Source organism: Atractosteus spatula, chromosome 2 (assembly GCF_055471065.1).
Source record: "Atractosteus spatula isolate fAtrSpa1 chromosome 2, fAtrSpa1.hap1, whole genome shotgun sequence".
Taxonomy (NCBI): domain Eukaryota; kingdom Metazoa; phylum Chordata; class Actinopteri; order Semionotiformes; family Lepisosteidae; genus Atractosteus; species Atractosteus spatula.
This window is the reverse complement of record NC_142707.1, coordinates 858,412-877,074: the sequence shown is the minus strand read 5'-3', so window position 1 is coordinate 877,074 and position 18,663 is coordinate 858,412. Positions and strand designations below refer to the sequence as shown.

Below are 18,663 nucleotides of genomic sequence, written 5' to 3'. Positions count from 1 at the left end.
CAGGCTCCCACTCCTGGAGAAAGATCACCCACTTTCAGCTCCGTTCAGCTCAGTTTATTGTCGTCCGGCTCTCGTACAGATGTACAAGAGAGAAGGAAATATCGTGTCTCCTGGGCCGAGGTGCACAATGCGCTGGAGCAGCCAGCACAGTGTCACAGGACGACACAGGAGGGGGGAGACTCTTTAGCAGCTGCTGAGGTGGTATTGGTATATACAAAAAAATAAAACAATGTAAAGAGTAGGTAAATAGAAAAATAACTGAATAAATGGGTATTTACATGAAAATAAGCATTCTGAAATACAGGGGTGGCGGGGGAGACGAGTGCAGACCACAGTGCAGGACACAGTCGTAACACGACGCGCCGGTGAGACGGGGACGATGGCACAGCAGGGGGTGGCCAGGCCGTGTGCCGTCTGGGATTCTGTCGTCTAGCAGCCTGCAGGAAAAAGCTATTCCTGAGCCTGGTGCTGCTGGCTCGCAGGCTGAGGTACCGTCTTCTCGAAGGCAGGGGTAAAGTTGTAAAGAACCCTCTGTGTGAAGAAGCGCCTCTGATTCTCGCTGCACTTCCCCGTAGTTTCTGCTTGTGCCCTCTGGCTCGTTTTCACTGTCGATTCTGAACTCTTCCCCATCGGCACTGCAACCATCAGCAGTTTGTGTTGATTTTGTTTCTACTCCTTTTTTTCCTGAATTTGCTCTGTTGTTATTTTAACTTAGGTGTTTTACTATTTCACCTTCAATAAAGAAAAAATAAGCTTAACTGAAGTTATTCACAGGAGAAATGTGTTGAGGCAGGCTTTCGGGAGCCCTGAAGCAGGTATACCGTGTGCACTGCAGATAGTGCACGACGGAAGTACGTCACTGCCGCGGCTTTATCGCAGATACATATTCTGTCTTTCACGGGAAATTATTTCTGGGTTGTTTAGCAAAAATCATCTAAGAAAAAATACAGTGATAATGATAAGAATACAAATCCACCTTTGATCAGAAAGCTGCCTCTTTTAATTCTTAATCTTAAACTTACTTTTATGCTATCTCATTTAGAGTTTTACGCTGCGCCAAGCTGGTTCTGCATGCGGAGACAGAGCCGTTTGATCCGAGTGTAAGTGCACTGTCCCGCCGCTAGATGGCGCAAGCAGGCGCGGCGCCTGTCTGAGATGTGGGACAGGACGTGCAGACGTCGTGCTGTTCTGCTTGTGCTCCTGATGGCTTCAGAGGTATTTTCAAGGTCCGCTGGTGTATGAAAAGGCAAAACAAAGTGTGTGGAAGCTGATCTTCCTTTGAATTGTTTTAATTCCTGAGCTGTAACAGAGCCTGAACAAACACACTTGGCAAACAGAGGTCTGTTTGGAAAGGCTCTTCTGATACTTACTGGTCCACTACCTAGAGAAAATACCGCAGTCCCTGTGTGTTTTAAGGGAAAAACAACATTTCAAGAAGGGCCATTATCGTGCCGTTAAACTCGGTGGCACACTCAATTACCCTTACAAAAATCGCCAAACTGAATCGATAGAAATGTCCCAGTTTCATACCAAAACACACAGGTTGTCCGTGGGCTGGGAGCTCATTCCTCCTGTCCCTGCCTGTAACCAAGGTGTGAAACGACACCTTCCGCTGCGACATGGCTCCTCTGTGGGTTTCACACCTTCTCAGACCGAGGGGTTTTCTGCTTGTTTTGTGCTTCTGCTGGGGTGCCTGATTTCAGCACAACCCTGATGTCATTGTGCAGCTGTGTCCGAGGCTGGGCGCAGGGAAGATATTGTGTTTGTGGAAGGAACGGCTGTCTTTTACTTCTCGAAGTAAGATCTTTCCACCCCTTCGGACAGCCGATCGGGCCATGAGCCAGGCCAAGAACTCGAACGCACTGAAGATCCGCTGTACGGGCAGCGGAACCGCGCATGAGCATGTCCGTGTTCACGTCGAGCGCATCTGTCCGGACGTGTTGTTCCCCGGCTGTGTGAAGGGATTAGGAAGACGATCCCTACATAAAGCCGAAGGAAAACGAAATTGAATCCTTGTGTTAGAAAACGGGCGTGTCGTGACGGGCCCCCAGGCGCTGGCGTGACTTCGCCCGGCAGCTCTTTGGACACTGGGACACCGGACACTGGCCCTGCGATCCGAGCTCTGGAGCGCCGGGCCTGCGGGCTCACACAGACGGGGTGCTAACCTGACACCTGGTGAGGTAATCGCACAGCGAGGCCGTCGCTTGGGAAATGATACGTTTGTGATTGCTGGTTTGATGGCTTGCGTAACCCGGGATGATTACGATTAGCAGGAGACTTCAATTTCACCTCCTCTCTTACACTGTGGTGTTGACATTGCCAGTGATGTAATGGTTAACCCTTCAGTGTGCCTGCCAGCCCTGTGTTTTCTGGCACTGTCCTGCGCTCGCTGCCCCTGGGCCTGCGCAGTGAGGGGGCTGCTCCTCACCACCTCATCCTCAGACTGCAGCCTGAAGTTTCCTGGAGTCGGCTCGCGTCTTGGATCTGCGCGGCCTTTTGAGGAACCAGCAGCCGCTCTCTCTAGTGCTGCCCCTGCTGTATTACAGCTGGCTTTGTGGGGCAAATGTCATCTTGTGGTTCTGGGGCAGCTCTTAGGCAATGGTCCTCAGTGGGCTGGGATGGTCCATTGCCTTTTCACCAGGTTACAGAGAACAGGTTCAAGCACCAGGCAGAGTCTGAAAACGAGAGCCCTGCGTGGAAAGGGGAAGAGCTCTGAGAGAAGCCTGGGGAGCATACAGACAACCACATGGTCTTAACACAACACCCAACACAAAGAGGAGCAGGCACAAACCCCCTCATATACATATGGTGACCTGCCCTTGTGTCACATGCAGGGCCTAACGCAGATGCTGGTATTAGAAGGCCACAGGCAGAGCTGAGGGGTGGGGGAAGTGATGACCCGTGAGAAGGCTGCAGACGAAGGGAGCCCATCCAGCTGGTGTGACCTGAAGAATTGGAGCTCTTGCAGCGAGGCGGCTCCGTGGGGGCTGCGCTCCTGGAAACCCCCCCTGCGAGGGCCGCGTGCCCCCCCACCCCACCCCAGCTCTGCCCTGGGAGCCCTGCGCTTCCATCTCTTAGCCTGTGGTTTGTTTCACAAGGGAATTTAAAGATGAAAGAACAGCTCAGGCACTGCAGGAGTCTGATCTCCAGCACGCCTGCTTGCCTGTGGTCACAAGCAGCTGGTACTGCGAGAGGGTTGCTGGGCCAGTGACGCTGTGGTACTGATATGGGAGAATTCGCTATGTGCTTCTCCAATAAGAACTGCAAGGTTCCACTTGTGTGCTGGTTTAACATCTGTTGAGGCCGTGCACACAATACCACGTGCATTTGCTAAGCAAGCTGTTTAAGCTTGGTTTCCCACTGTGTTTACTATAAATATGGGAGCTCAGCTGTTGTGTTTTGCAACTGGCATGCCAGTGTGGACACAGTGTGGATGTATTGTTTCATATGCTGAAACACTGGAGAGGGTGTTCTCTTATAGATTTGTAGGGTAGCATGTGATTTATGATTATGTAGCACAGTGGCATGATGCTAGTCCTATTAGAAGCAGATTGTCCTATTGCTGCTTTAATTGCCTATCTGTGTGGGGTTTGCATGTTCTCTCCAGCTTCAATTGGGTTTTCACTGGGTGCCCCGGTTTCCTCACACCTCTAAAAGCTCCGTGCTGGAAGGTGTTGATTGGCAAGCCTGCACTGCGCCTTTCCAGAGGGATTTTGAGGGGATTTCATACTGGGGTGCATGTTCCCCAAACATCTAGTGCCAGCTCGGGGTACACAGAGCAACAGAACCAGATAGGCTCAGACTGCCAGGCCCCCGCTCAGCTGAGGCACCGTGAGACATCGCTCACGCACACACCCGTGTCCAGCTCTGGCCACCACACCAGCCCAGGGACACTGCTGCCGAGACAAGATGAATCACGGCTGGACCCAAGCGTTCACTGAAGGAAGTGCCCGGATCGGAAACAGCGGATCTCCAGCTTGTCAAGAGTGAGACGAGAGATGGGACTTTAAATAGGTGGAATTCTGAAAACAGAGAGAGAGAGGAGTTTATTTTGCCACGTGCACATGTCCATTGGGATTCATGTTTGCACTGTTCTCTCGGGACGTGCACAACAGGCAACGCTTTCACACACTGTGCGCAGTAATCAATAATAAATAAACAGCAGAAACGAGATGTCACCATGGGACAGCACGTCCCACGCCAGCTCAGAGCGGCGATCTGAGAGATCTGAGCTCCGGGGGAGATTCCGGGGACGAGTGGAGGACCAGCACGGTCCGGCACGAGCACAGAGCTGTGGGAGCCCCTTCACCAGGGAGCCTCGCTGGCACCGGCAGAGCAGGGCTACTCTCCTTTCGTAGTGCCCCCGCAGTGCCACTGTGCCCCCGGCTGTGACTGGGAGCCAGACACACCTGCCGAAATCTCAGCCCCCTGGGCACGCTGCCTCCCGCCGGGACCAGCTGGTTTGAAAGTCCCCACACTCACGCACGCACGGTGTCTGATAGCCTGACCTCGTTACCTGCGCTAATCACTCCCTGCCATCAGCGGCAGCGGCCGAGCTGGGCGAGGGGCCTGACAGGCTGTCTGCTGCTCTTTGTGCTGGGAGAGATGCATTGGAGCAGGCAGGGATAGGGTTTCGGCCAGGGGACGCGGGGGTGCAGAGGGGGAGTGTAGCATTTCGGTGGATACAATGGCAGAATAACATGTCTCCTGTTGTTTTTTTCCCCTTTATTTCTTGTTATCTCGGCTGCCCAGCGGCACTGAATTCCACAGCCCAGCCACCTGTCTAAGGTGACCTTGCCTCAACACGTCAGCCCTCGAGCCCGCCAGACGTTATATTTTCCCAAAACCTCGTCCAACCGGTTTCCCCAGCGCCCTGCCTCAAATATCTGCCCCTCTCCCCCCCCTCCGCCTTCCTCTTGGATATTGCCGCTCTGACTCATCACCTGGCTGCCTCTCTCTGTGGGTTATTTTCATCTTTCCCCCGTTTCTGGGAATTTTATGTTGCGATTGTCGTTCTTCCTGATTTTTTGTCTGTGCTCATGTTCCCGGTGTTCCTCTGGGCTGCTCTGGGAAGGTGCCGGTGCGGTTCAGTCCGACCCGGCCTCCCGCGCCTCGCCCTTGTCCCAGGCTCTCCTGCAGAGCGGCTGCTGGACTGGACTGCTGGTCTAGTTTAGTCGGGAAGGATGCTGTACGTGGGGAGGAGGAGCCTGGGCTGTATTTGCTCCGTGGAAATGGCCTGTAGCTCTCTTTTCCATTTCCAGTCTCCAAACTCACAGAGGCTGTTTATTCTCCTCGATCTTCCTGCTCTGTCCTCCGGCTGCTCCTCGCTCCCCCCTGCCTGCGCCCCCGCCCTTGGGCCCACAGAAACACTGACTGGCAATCAGAATAGGAGTGATGACATCTTCAAGTCCAGACATCAGCAGCTAACCAAACACCTCTTTTCTTCCCTTCCATTCTCCTCGCAATCTTCCCTCCCTCGGGATGTGAACCCCATCCCTCTTCTCAAACACCAGCAGCCGGCCCGGATGAAAGAAACCACATGAGTAACCCAGACGCCCCCTCCTCTGCTGCAGCCCTTGTCTGGGGAGTGAGCGGCCCCTTTCAAGCCGCACTGCGGGGTGGGAGACGAGCGCGCCAGCTCCTGCTCGGAGCGGAGCTGAAACCCTGCCCCCACCTGGGCGGACACGCCGCAGCCGAGATGAGTCACACCGCCGAGTCAACAGCACCATCGGGTTACAGTTCGAGCTGAGCCTGACAACCGATCTGCACTGCTGCCAGGCTCACACACACACCTGAGCCGGGAACACTGTCCCGCCCCACAATAATGAACCCCAATCAATTCAATCACCAGATCAATCAACTTTACTTTACATAGCACCTGCGAACATCTCAGATTTGCAGCACTGCCTTCAAAGCGCTGTGGATCCGTGTGACGCTGGTGTGTGTGTGTGTTGTGGTAGAAGCTGATTACCACGCAGTAAAAGACAGCAGGATGGTGGTGAAAGCCCACACATGTGGAAAAGCATGACAGTGCACTGGTCACACCCTACAGATGGACTGTGGTACAGGGTGGCAGAAGCTCTGTCTGGTCTTGCCCCAGCGTCCTGAGGCGCTCCCCAGGCAACAGCACGGGGCTGCAGGGCGCCCAGTGACCAGGAAAGTGCACAAAACCATTTTCGGGGCACCTGTGACATTTTCAGCCTTGCCTGAAACCACAGAAAGTGAGGCTGTTCCTTTACCAGCTGCGCCATTTGAACCTTATCTCCACTGAAAGAAATGCCTATAGATTCCTGTGCTACCCTCAGTTTGCATCAAGGAGAATGAGATTTTACCTTTATTTGTGAAAACATACGATATGTTCCTGCTCCACTCAGCTTAAGGCGACCTCTTAGTCCTGCAGAGCTGCAGTGAACAATCCCAGCCACCTGCCTCTTCACCTGTGCTTGCTTACCCCCATCAGCCTGGGCAGAGAGCGGAGCTGCAGACTCCACTGCTGCACTGCGGGGATCTGCTGAGCGCTGCACAGGGTGTGGATATCAGGCACAAACTGAAATGATTTTTGATTTCTACATACTACACTCACAGTAGCTCTAATAATTATTTGTGCAGCCACGTTGACCTATTTGCACACCTGATTTTCCAGTATTCTGAGGTGTCAATGTTTCTCCAGTTGTAATACTGCAGAACCTGTTCAGCTTCTTTATTTATCTGGCAAAAATATCTGAAATAATATCTGGTTGAACAGGTAAGCAGGGATCTGTCTGTTGGCCTGCCGTTATTTGCAGCTCAGTCTTTTGACCTGGTTGTTTTGCTGCAGATGCTGTTTCAAAGTCAGGCAGTGGTGTTGGGGGAAACTCCGTGCTGTGTGTGAAGCCTTAGACCTGCTCCCACTGGTTTTGTGTGACTGGAAATCTCCCACTGGTTCCCTCCCGTCTTGATGTCCAGACATTAGCATGCAGGTATCACTTCCTCTTGTCTGTGATCTTTAGTCTATTCTGTACCAGTTCCTCAGTGTTTTAGAATACACTTCATTTGACAATAGACAGACACTTATGTGTGATCAATCCACATTCTGCATCACCTGGGATTGCCTTTTGACTGACGGGAAATAGGAGTTTATCAGGTACCTGTGTGATTCGAACTGCCAGGAAATGGCCCTTTAAGATTTGTTAATGTTCTCCTAATTAGCACAAGCTCTCCACACCTGCGCCCAGCCTGAGCCAGATCAAGCCCTGCCTGTGAAGGGATGTTGATTTCACACTTGAGCGGTGCTTTGAGCATTGTGGCAGGACAGCGGCCATGCCCCACCCTGGAAGTTGAGAAGGAAGGCATTCGATTTTTCCAGCAGCTCTTCAAAGCCAAAGGATTAAAGCTTGGGAGGCAGGTGTCAGTAAATTGGTGGGGGGTTTTGGGGGGGGTTGTTTGGAAGGAAAAGTAGCAAGGAAACTCAATCTCAGGTTCAAACACGATCCCTGCAGGCTTGCACGCCCCCGCACACACCTGGTGGGCCCCCACAGGTACTCCTGGCTCCATCCCTCTGTGGCTCTGAGCCAGGCAGGGCAGCAGCTTCAGAGCTGAGATCAGAGGCAGCGAAGCAGAGAGCCGTGTACTGTGTCCTGACATCATGGCAGCCAGAGCAACGCTTGATAGCTTCTAGCTTAGATTTCAGCGCTGTATCTCCGAGGCACCTGCCACAGCTCCTGCCTCAGGGAAACGGTGTCTGTGTCCCTCCCTGTCAGATCATTCCCAATCTGCTTCTGTTCCCTCTCTTTTCTCTGCTCTCCCCCCTCTTTGCTGTGCATTTCTCTCTTTCTCACAGTGAAAAGAATAACAAGACCACTTCTGAAGCGTTTCTGTGCTCCAAGAGCACAAACATTTCTATTGATTTTCTAAAGCTGCTGTTGGCAAACCAATCGACAGCATCGCAATATAGAGTGAAAAATCAATTTTCTTTTCTCCACTCCAAACGTTTTGGAATCTTAGATTTAATGTCGGGTTTATGTGATGATAGAGGAAAACGTGGAGCTAAAGTTGAACAGCAGAGCAATTTTGAAAGTCGTCCTGTTACACAGTGCCTGTGAGCATGACTGTGAACATATTTCCAGTATATTTCCCTGTGTTTTGCTTTGCTGGAGGGAAGTATGGCTCTAACAGCCGGAGGCTGGGAAGACATGCTGCCACCCAGAGCCTCTCGGTGCACAATAGACCCCCGTCAGGGGAGCTGTGGCCGTGACCTGGCCACTCCTCTGCCATTTCCCAGGCAAAACTGCTGCCATGGTCTTCCCACAACTCCACTGTTCATCACACGTTGCTCTGCTTCAATCACGGAGTGAGCCAGTGCAATACTGAAAGGGGTTCAAACTGAAATGATTAACTGTCCTTCGTTATTTAATTAAGCCTTGACCAAGGAGTTCATTAGGTGATGAAGATGCAGAATAAAGCACTGCCGAAGAGGAGCCAGGGCTGCCGATCACTGTGTTATGTCGAGCGAGTTGAAGGAAAGGGTTTTAGAACCTACAGCTTTCCTTACAGTGTGGCTTCTGACTTAATCAAGTCTATTTGCATCATGATCTGCAACAGATGTACCTTACAGCCCTGAACTGACCAGTTCTCCAGTTTGTAAGATTGAACGAAACTACCTGTTAACCCCACTGTGCTGTCGAAACTCTTCTTGGGCCTGTAAGCCTGACCACCCTAAAGATCCCCTTAATTCACTTAGTGCACTTGGTGACTCTCTCCTCCCCCTGAGCTGCTGGTGCAGAATGACCACTGAGTGTCACCCAGGTGGGGTTACTGGTGCAGAATGACCACTGTGTGTCTCCCAGGTGAGGCCGCTGGTGCAGAATGATCACTGTGTGTCTCCAAGGTGAGGCCGTACTGTAGTGAGGGGTGAGTTAGGTTCTCACCTGTATGTAAAGCAGTTTGGGATCCTTTGCAGGTGAATAGCACTGTTCAAGTGGAAGTTATTATTACTTCTCAATGGGCTGGAAACTGATTAGTCTTCATCTTTCATTCAAGTCACCTGTGTTCTGTTTTGTTTTAGTTTCTGACAAGCCAGTGTCATGTTGTTTGACAAGGCAACATCTAACACAGATCTTGTTTGATCCGTTTTTGTTTTCTCACTTACAGATGGGCAAACTAAAAACCAGACAAACTAGTTGGGTCAAAGGGCCTTCTTGCTTATGTGCTTATGATCTAAATATGTGAGTCCCACCTTGCGCCCTGTAACTCCCTTATCGGCGCTGACTGGCCGTGCTCCTGCACGGGAGGAAGATTATGGATCAGGGAATAAGAAAGCAGGAAAACAGAACGGGGTCTCTTCAAATGTGAATCCGCAGGACAGATGACCGACAGTATCGCAGCAGCGCTTGAGCCGCGGAGCCTGCTGGTGATCAGCACTGCCCTCATCGAAACACCATGATCTTGAACTCCATCAAGACACTCTCAGAGCTTTTATTTCATTTCTTTAACTCTAGTATCGTCGCAGGGCTAGTGTGGGAGTACGTGACAGTTTTTCATTTGGGCATGAAAAAGAAAAAACACACAATGCCTGCGGGGAAATCCGCGATAACAACCGGCTCCTGGGAAATTTTCCTGGCTTGCCACTTTTAAAGGGCATCTGTGAGTGCAGGTTGACGTAATTCCTGCCAAATGAAAAAACCTGCAGGTTTGGTTGGCTCATCTTTTAATTGTTCGTTGTTTTGCTGTTTAATCATTTCTTCCCAAACCAGAACTCCCTGTCGCTGCTGTCGCTGCTGGGGCTGCTGGGGCTGGAGAAGGTTCTCACAGGCTGTGGCTCTGCCCGAGGCGGTAGGCTGCTGGGAGGCCGGGGCAGGCCCGTGCAGGACCCGGCTCTTCCGCCCCGACAGCTCCGCGCAGCAATGCGAGCGATGGGGACAGGAATGCGCCCTGCAAGCCCGGACACCGTCCCGCTCTCCCCCTCCGAACCGGCCCGGCCGGGCCTCTGGGCGGGGCCTGACTCTGTCCTCGTTCGGACCTGCCAGGGAACCACAGCAGCCAAACAGGCTTGAATCTGGGCCTGCAGGCCCCAGCACTGGGCTTTTCAGAAGGGAGAGTTTCAACAGGCAGCTCCTCCACCACGGGTTTGCACACTGACTGCCAGAATACAATGAGCAGCTTTGGCATGAGTGTGACACAATACAGGGCATAACCCAGAGCAGATATCAACACCACAGCATCTGCGTGCCTGGCAGTGTGCTCCCAGCAGGGCCTGATGCAGATGCTCATGCAGAATGCTGGCATTATATCAAAGAGTGCAGAACAGTACAGGGAATCCCAAACTGTCTGAGGAAGGTTGTCTCTGTACAAGTATCACCTTCTCAGCCTGGTTATTGACTGTGTCTGAACCTGAGAAACATCAACCCCTCTGAGCTCCCTCAAGGGAAAATTAGCACTCCTGGCAGAATTCAAAGCCTTTATCGGACAGGAAATGAGAATAGTTGAATTCAGAATTCAGGTTTTTAAAATATTGTTTTATGTTAAGTTTTGCATAATGTATTGTTTCACAATATTGCGCAGGAACTGGTGGACAACTGTTGTTGTAGGAGCCATTGTAGACCACGACTGGCGCCCAGCTCGTGTTTTCGGTGATAAGAACCAAAATCCAGCAGAAGTATGAAGCGCTTGTCAGCTCGCAGCAGCAGGTTATCAGACATTCAATCTGTTTTCTTTCCTGTGCTGCAGTATGTAAATCAGGAACTGTAAAGGTAGCTGTAGATGTTTTCACCTATTGCCTTCCTTCACCCCTGCCTGCAGCCTGGGAAAGCTCTGCTCAGGAGGTGGGAATGAGGTGGCCTTCAGATCCCGGCCTGCTGGGGCATGTTCTCTGCATACTTGAGCCCGACACCTTGATTTCCACACCACTGTCTGCACAACACCAGCCGGCACTCCCTGCGCTGACCTGCACGCTGAAAACACACAGCAGCAGGGTGTTCGCCCAGCTGCTCCGCCTGTGACTAACAGCGGCATCAGCAGGCCCTGCCTGCTGTTCCCAGCCTCCTCAGGGCTGCGTCACTCCCCCTGTTGTTGTGATGCTGTCTGGAAATGAGCCCTCAGGGACCCCGGAGCTGAGCTCCCAGAGACATCAGCAGCGCTGGTCCTGGGCACCCGGGGTGACTCAGTGCACACCGCTGCAATGAAATCACTGCGTTTTTTGCAATTTTATTAGTTTAGTTAACTCCAGAGGATGATCAGTCTTGTAGGTATACAGTACTGCAAAAGCCACATCTTTGGGTCCAACTGTATTACCGGCAGTTTTAGAATGGGGGACTGTCGATCTCTAGCTCACTGATTCTGGCCAAGAGAAGAGATGTTGAGAAATTCAGAAATGTCTTCTGTCAGGTGAACTAGGACATCTCTTATCCTGTGTCAGGAAACCTGGCTTCGCTCAGAGACACACTCTCTGTGTGCATCGATCCTGCGCTAGTCTGCTTCTCACACGTCGATGGCGTACTCGCGTTCCTCCGTTTGTCAAGTCGCCTCCCTGCCCGAATGTGTCCTGCTTGCTGGGCCGGTGTGACCATGTGTGCAAGGAGCCCAGACTGCACGTCTCCGGCGTTCTCCCCAGGCCAGGACAGGATCCACAGCTGTCCACTATGCCCCTGCGAGCTGCTCACCGCGCGGACCAGGCCTCGGTTCATCCCCAGACCAGGTGGAGAACGTGTGAAAGCTGTTTCACTTCAGGGCAGGAGGCGGTTTCCAGAAGGGCTGTGGCTGTGGGGAACCGACAACCTAGTCATCACTGCGGGGATATTGCAGAAGTCCTGATAGGCCCTGTATTACTGACAAGTACGCAAATGTCCCAGATACCTGCCTCTTCTTATACTGTTTATGTGTGCTTATTTTATTTCTCATGGAGGCAAATATTTCTAGACTGGTAAAAGGGTCAGGAGATGCAGCAGTGTTTGATTTAGCCAGTAGCCTACAAACTGGAGTGAAAAGTGCTGAAAACCACAAGCTTGAGGAGCCTGAGACAGCACAGGCCACAGTATGCAGTGGAGAGCACAAGGTGTGTGCCCTGCACGCTGTCAGCACAGTACGAGCGCACATTTGAAGACAAGAGAGCTTATACAAACATTCATGTTTATTTTATTAAAAAAGTACTCATTTCCGCTTTGTTTACACACACAGACAGGACATGGACAGGCTTGTAATAAATATCACACACAGAAAAGGAGCAAGGTCAGAGAAAATCAGGAAAAAGGAGGAACATACGATTCCAGTACATCCCTCAGACTTCCCCAAAGGAACCCAAGTGAAACACCAAGTCAAGTCCGTGGCTCAGGAAGGCTCTCTGAAATGTTCGCGACAGGGGCCACAGGTCCAGATGCCCCACAGGCAAGAGGGACCGCCGCCCGAGCTGGCACCACGCCCCTCTTCCAGCTCAACACCAGCGATCAAGTGAACCACAGAACATCCCGAAGGCTTAGCTCAGGGTGGCTTTAACTGCAGAGAAAGGAGATCGCATTCCGCACTGTGTAGCTTCCAGTGCAGTTAAAATCCACACAGGGCCACAAACGACTCTTCTTCCCAGCCAACGTACTGACAACGAATTCTGGCAGGTACCATTTTAAACAAGAGACATTTCAGATTCAATAAGTGTAAAAGTAGGTAAATATCGTAAATTGCTACTAAATTTCTCCTGCTCCTATATACACACACACAGTTCTTGGTAGCCGCTGAACACTGGTCCCCTGAGAGGAGCACAGGGCAACAGGTCTGCAAGACATTGTGTGCCTTTTTGTTCAGGGAGTGAGCAGTTTGTTCACTCCCTCCTCTTCATGACAGGCACCGCTCTTCAGGCGTGAGGGTACAAGATCAATCTGTGCAAACCTCTGTGCAGGCTGCTCCCCCCACTTTAACCCTCCCCAGTTCAAAGGTCATGGCTCTTGGATAGGCTAACAGCTCTATCAGGAGCCGCTGTCAAGGTCTGTTCCTTTGCTCTACAAACTGTCCCCATCAATCACTCCTATTGATCTAGTGCTGTAAAGGCTTGAGAATTTCTTCCTATTAGGATATGGTGACCTTCGTGCTTTAATAACACAGTGAGGGCTTTGTCCTGCAACACAGTAGATGTTTCTGCACTCCTGAATCCCTCCAGCAGGAAGGGAGAGGCAGTTTCCTGTGGCATTCCTGCAGCAGCAGCTCCCGAGCGCATGACTCAAGCCTGTCAGCTACCGTCTGTTTTCACATCAATTTGATTTTAAGCCGCTTAAGAACTGCTGGGCAGACCATGGTGGAGATCGCTCTTACTGGGTGAAGAAGGCCTGGGATCCAGGCACTGCTTAAACTGGGTAACAGCCCATCAGAGCCTAAGGAGATGCCACATGTAGGCAGTTTTAAATTCGCTTCTTGTCCTCCTTTGTGAATCAGCAGCTGCCCCTGGGGGTGTGGAGGGGGTTGAATTACATCTAAAGATCTTTAAAATCTTTGATTTCAGGGAGGGATTTCCCCGTCTGTACTAGGAAAGGGGTGATTGTAATTGAGCAGACAGGCAACACATCTGCTCGTTTATCTGTGATTATAAGCTGACAAAATCAAAAGGCTCACTAAGCCCTGAGGAGAAGCAGAGCTGCTGGCACCCTGAGCACAGAGACCGCGGACCTACTGTCAATCAGAAACACACAGACAGCCGATGGGCTACACATGGAAAAAAAAAAAATCAAAACGGCTTTTTTAATTCACTGAAACATGACCATTGCTACCAAAGCACATTCTCCACAAACCCACATCTGCGTGGTTCATCGGAACGCCGGAAAAGTCCTCTGCCCGTCACTACCAGCGCATCCTGGGCAAACTACTCTACGCAAGCAAATTCCTCAACTGAGAAACTGCTGCGGGTTCGAGCTCCACACAGCTCCCTCTGCTGCGCCTGGTCGAGACCAGGCCTCTCCCGAGGGTGAAAGAGCCCCCGCCTGCGGCTCTCCACACGGGCAGCGGTGGCCGTGACGCGGGGGCAGGCTGAGTGGCAGTCCAGCGGCGCCCCCTGCCCCCCGCTCCGAGCGCTCAGGCGGGGGGGTGAACAGTACAGCGTGCGAAGCGGCCCCCGCCTCCCCGTTCCGATGCGGTCCGAGCAGCGTCCTCGTCGCCAGCTCAGGGGCCCCTCCTGCGGCGGCGGGTTATGGGGAGGACGCCCCAGCGGGGCTGTGGGGGCTGTGCCCCCGGCTGGGCGAGGAGCCGTAGCTGGGGCTGCCGGGGGGCGAGGAGGCCCTGAGCTTCAGCCACTTGTCGCCCAGCGCCTTGGCGAAGTGGTCGTCCACGGACACGCTGACCGGCAGGGCGCTGGAGTCGGCCTCACGGTAGTGGAGGCCCAGGCTGCGCCGGAAGTGCTCCTCCACCACGGGGTCGCAGGCCGGGGGCGAGGAGGCTGCAGGGGGGGAGGAGGAGGAGGAGTTAGACTGGACCGGGCCCGAGTGCCAGGGCCGGCGGCCGTGCCAGGGCGCGGGGACTCACCGGAAGAGCGGGGGCTTGACCGGACCTCAGGAGACGAGCTGGCTGCCCGGGCGCTGGAGGACACGCAGGTGATCACTGAGGGCCGGATCTGAGGGCAGAGCAGGGGAGCCCGTTAGTACCGGAGTGCTAGTAGCGCAGAGGGCTCTTCACGCAAACACGTCCGCTTTAAACACCAGGCAGTGCCGCGGCCAGCCGCCCGAGCCGAGGGTCCAGAGCAGTCCGGCCAGGTGGGAGGAGAGCCTCTGCTTACAGCGCCATCTCCTTGGAGTCACATGCAACAGCGCTGTCTGTTTGGGCTTGCTGGCTGCATTCCTCGACCCATTGCTCACATTTCTCCAGAAATCCAGCCGGCTCGCATATTTGGTACAAGCACAGACCTGCAGCTTTCCCTGCACATCTCTACGTGCTTCACTTCAAACGCGGCTTGGAGCTCGTGTGAGGCTGCTCGAGAGGATCGGCCACAGCCTTGCACTGCAGGAAACGATTTCATTCCCCCCCAAGGCGTTCCAGGGACGAATCCTGACAGGCAACAATCTCCTGTTTTGCACACTCGACACCAGGAGCATTACGGGAATCTTTCCTGCGTCTGACAGGAATCGGTTTGTTCACATTCCCGGTAACTGAGCGCTCACAGCTGGTGACCCATGCCAAGGGCGGGTCTCTTGTACAATCCCTAGTCACAGTCCCTAGTCTGAGAGCTATTTTTCCCTGTATGAAGAGCTAGGAGCAGGGAGCTGCGTCAGCAGCAAAACCTCTAAAGGAATAAATAAAGGTTTGCTCTGCGCTGAAGTAGAGAAATCTTCCTGCTGTCAACACCTTCAGACTTGCAGTACAGTAATTGTTTTTCTATTTTCCAGCGCAGAACTGACCTTCACCTGTTCTCCTGTCAGCAGTCTTGGCTCTGTCCTCATTGCCACAGTATCGCACTGCTGTTTCCCATCAACGATACCCACTGAAAGGATGAACTGCAGGCTGTGACGATGCATGACCAGCTGAACTGCTGCTCAACACCATGATTTGTCCTGAGGGCACGGTAGTTGATTCTTAGCTCTGGGCACGGCTGCACACTAATGGTTCATTTTGTGAACCAGTCCGATGATAAGCTGGCACCATTGCTGCACCAGATCCTAGACTGTGTGCAAACAAGTGGGGTCTTTTGCTATTTGATTGCTTATCTGTGTTCTCTACAGCCCTGGGCTCCTGGGCTCCTGGGCTCCTGGGCTCCTGGGCTCCTGGGCTCCTGGGCTCCTGGGCTCCTGGGCTCCTGGGCAGCTCGGAGACGGCGCCCACCGCAGTGCCAGCGCAGAGAAACCGCTCGGACTCACCTGTACCCGGGTGGTGGTGGGGCTGTGGGGCTTGGCGTCCATGCTGGGCACCGTGCCCTCTGTGGGCGAGCAGTAGCCGGGCTTCTTGATGAGCGCCAGCGGCTCATCCATGGGAGGCCCGGCGTACGCGGGGCTGGGCAGCCGGCGGGCGGGGCTGCGGGTGGTGGTGGTCACCGTGGGCGTCTGCGGCGGCGTGGGGGGGCTGAGGCTGGGCTGCCGCTGGAAGCTGCGGGTGGCACTGCCGAACAGCGCCCGCTCCTTCCTGCGGGGCACAAACACGGGGTCACAACACGCGACGGCCGGCACTCCAGCAGCGGGCCGGGCTGCAGCGAGCTCCACTCACGAGATGAGGGCCAGGGACGAGCGGCGCACTTTCACGGCTCGGTCCTCCCCCGCCGGGCCGCGCTCGGGGCTGTGCTTGCGCTTGATGGGATAGACGGGCGGCACGCCCGCCCTGTGGGCCAGGTGTCGGTACCGGTCCTCCGTTCTCAGGCTGGGCTGCCCTGCAGAGCAAGAAACAGGCCAGTCAGCTTGCGGCACACGCACACTGCTCCCGAGCAGCACCAACGACAGGAGGCGTGGAGCTTGCGCTATCTGAAACCAGCGCCCTGCAGCACACCGGGTGTCAGCGCGGACAGGCGAGCCTGGGGGACGGCACTGGGCCCGGCAGAGCGGAGTGGCTCACACACAGGTCAGCTCCGAGCCACGAGCTCCACAATGGCTTCACTGCACCAGTATCAATCGCCACCCCTCAGGATAAAACCAGACACTCTTCACTAATTAACCCCCCTCCCCCCGTCTAGTTGCTGAATTACTGAGACCAATCTCATATCAACAGAACATCCCACAGGTTCCGCCAGAGCAGACGAGAACACTTGTCTCCAAGTCGCGGAGCGGCAGATGTCAGGCCAGCGCCTCTCGCGTCACACTCCAGTGCGCTGAAAGAGGCAGCGAGCAGCAGGCTGGATCAGGTCACCTCGCGTACAGCCACCGGGACTCGCCCCCCCCGGCAACGGCTTTGTTTGAGGACCGGAGGCGGGTCAATCCAGCCAGAAAGCACGCAGGGTCACCTCCTTACGCTCGGGCTGCACGGACAGCACACCGGGGCGCTCGACTGGACGGAACTCTTCGCAAACGGGTGTAGGCGACCGGCCCGGTCTGAACTTTCCGGACTAAGACGCGCGGTCCTGCAGTTCAGCGTGTGGCGAGCAGCGCTGTTCCCGTCCCGAACCCCGCCGGTTCCGAAAGGCGCTGGTCCGAACAGCCCGCGGCATCGGGCCGAGCCTGGCTCATCAAAACCTCCCTCGCCCTCCTAACCCATCCAGCACGCACGGGCGTAGATTCACACACGCCTGTCGTTTAAATATTCCAGGTGTAACGATAGAGACTCGCGGCTCAAAGATCTCCAGGTCCTTTTCTACGGCGCTGCGGGGAACTAGCGGGCAGCCGACCGGACCCCCCCCAGTCCAAAACGCCACAACGCGCGATCAAGAAGGCACTTCGTTCTCCCAAACCACACTTAGGCTGGAAGACTTTCGGGCGCAAACGCCGCGTCAAGCATCGCCGGCGACGCCGGAGCGCGGAGCGACCAGCGAGGTCCTGAGCTGCTGCCCAGCGCTCCGAGCCCCGGGTGAGCGTCACGCCCGGACTGAGCGGCACCAGGGCAGCGCACTGTCCTCTCGGCAGAGCAGGAACACCGACGAGAACAGACGTTCCGATTCAGGGGGTTTGTTCGCGGTTTGTTCGCGCTCGCCAGCCCCGTGCAGTCGCGGGAGGAGAGGGCTCCTCCGGGCGGCAGGACTGCGCTTCAGGTGCGCATCTTATAGCTTTTCCTTTCAGCAGGAAATAAGCCTTTACCTGCTCCTTTAAATATATATATAGAGGAACAGTAATGTCTCCACACCGACGCGCTTGACCAGGTACCGCGACATTGCCCTGCTTAGTCCAGTTCAAACGCATAGTAGCGCTTCCGATGACTTACCTTCTAAGATGTAAACTTTGAATCCACTGTTCATGCGCGTGATGTAGTGGAAGTTGGTTACAGCCATCTCGCCGATGTTGTTATTTAACTCGTATATAGAAAAAGCAAAAAAAAAAAATTCAAGAACTTAAATTAATAAAATCCTTCCTGGGGAAAATTCGCAACACGGACCAGACCACAGCCGCAAGCTCGACAACGACGAGCAAAAAAAACAAAATGTCAAAGACTCGATTAAGGAAACTTTCAAACGGAGACGGATTAAGAACGGGAATCCTGCTGAAGATCAGGATGGGGTCGGGATCCGGCCAGCGCGCGCCTGCGAATGGCCGTGTGTCAGGAGCGTCACGCGCCGCAGGTATTAGTAAACCCAGCTGGCTTCTGATTGGCTCCTCGCTGGCCAATCGCCGCGCTCCCCTCCTCCCCTTTGTCATCCGCTCTGTTTTGATCTCGGCTCCTTCCCTCCTTGTGTGAGATCAATAATCGCGGGTGTCCCCCGCCCCCCATGAAGCAACAGCACAGCCAGAAAACGGGGATTTAAACAGATCTGACAGGTTTCAGCTGGTAAAAATACCTCAAGCGAGACAGCAGCGCCTTTTTTATTTCTGATTCCAGATAGATGGATCTGCTGGTGCTCGACAGAGCCTCTTCTGAGCACTACAGAGCTGTAGGTCCCGGCCTTGAGCTTGTACAGTCCCATGGCACCCCTGAAGAACATCATGATTTTGTTCCTGTAGTTTTTATAGCTCGATATTCTGCCCAGGCAGAAACCAGCCCCCGCAGCAGAAGACACAGCTTCACAGCGTCCTCAGCTGGGAAATCACACAGGAGAAACATTGTTATCTGCAGTCTTATTAGAAATATATGGCAAATCTTTTGGAATTGCTT

At 53.8% G+C, this 18,663-nt stretch overlaps 1 protein-coding gene across 1 annotated transcript; it reads right to left on the bottom strand.

Annotated features, from left to right (window-relative positions):
* Nucleotides 1-12,088: 12,088 nt before the first annotated feature.
* On the bottom strand, nt 12,089-18,115 carry vgll4l (vestigial like 4 like). The gene is made up of 5 exons (XM_088928899.1): nt 17,779-18,115; nt 16,141-16,300; nt 15,798-16,059; nt 14,473-14,560; nt 12,089-14,386 (listed from the first exon to the last, which is right to left on the bottom strand). The coding sequence occupies exons 1-5, from the start codon at nt 17,843-17,845 to the stop codon at nt 14,139-14,141; spliced, it is 825 nt and encodes a 274-aa protein (XP_088785025.1). The 5' UTR covers nt 17,846-18,115; the 3' UTR covers nt 12,089-14,138.
* Between the last annotated feature and the right edge of the window lie 548 nt (nt 18,116-18,663).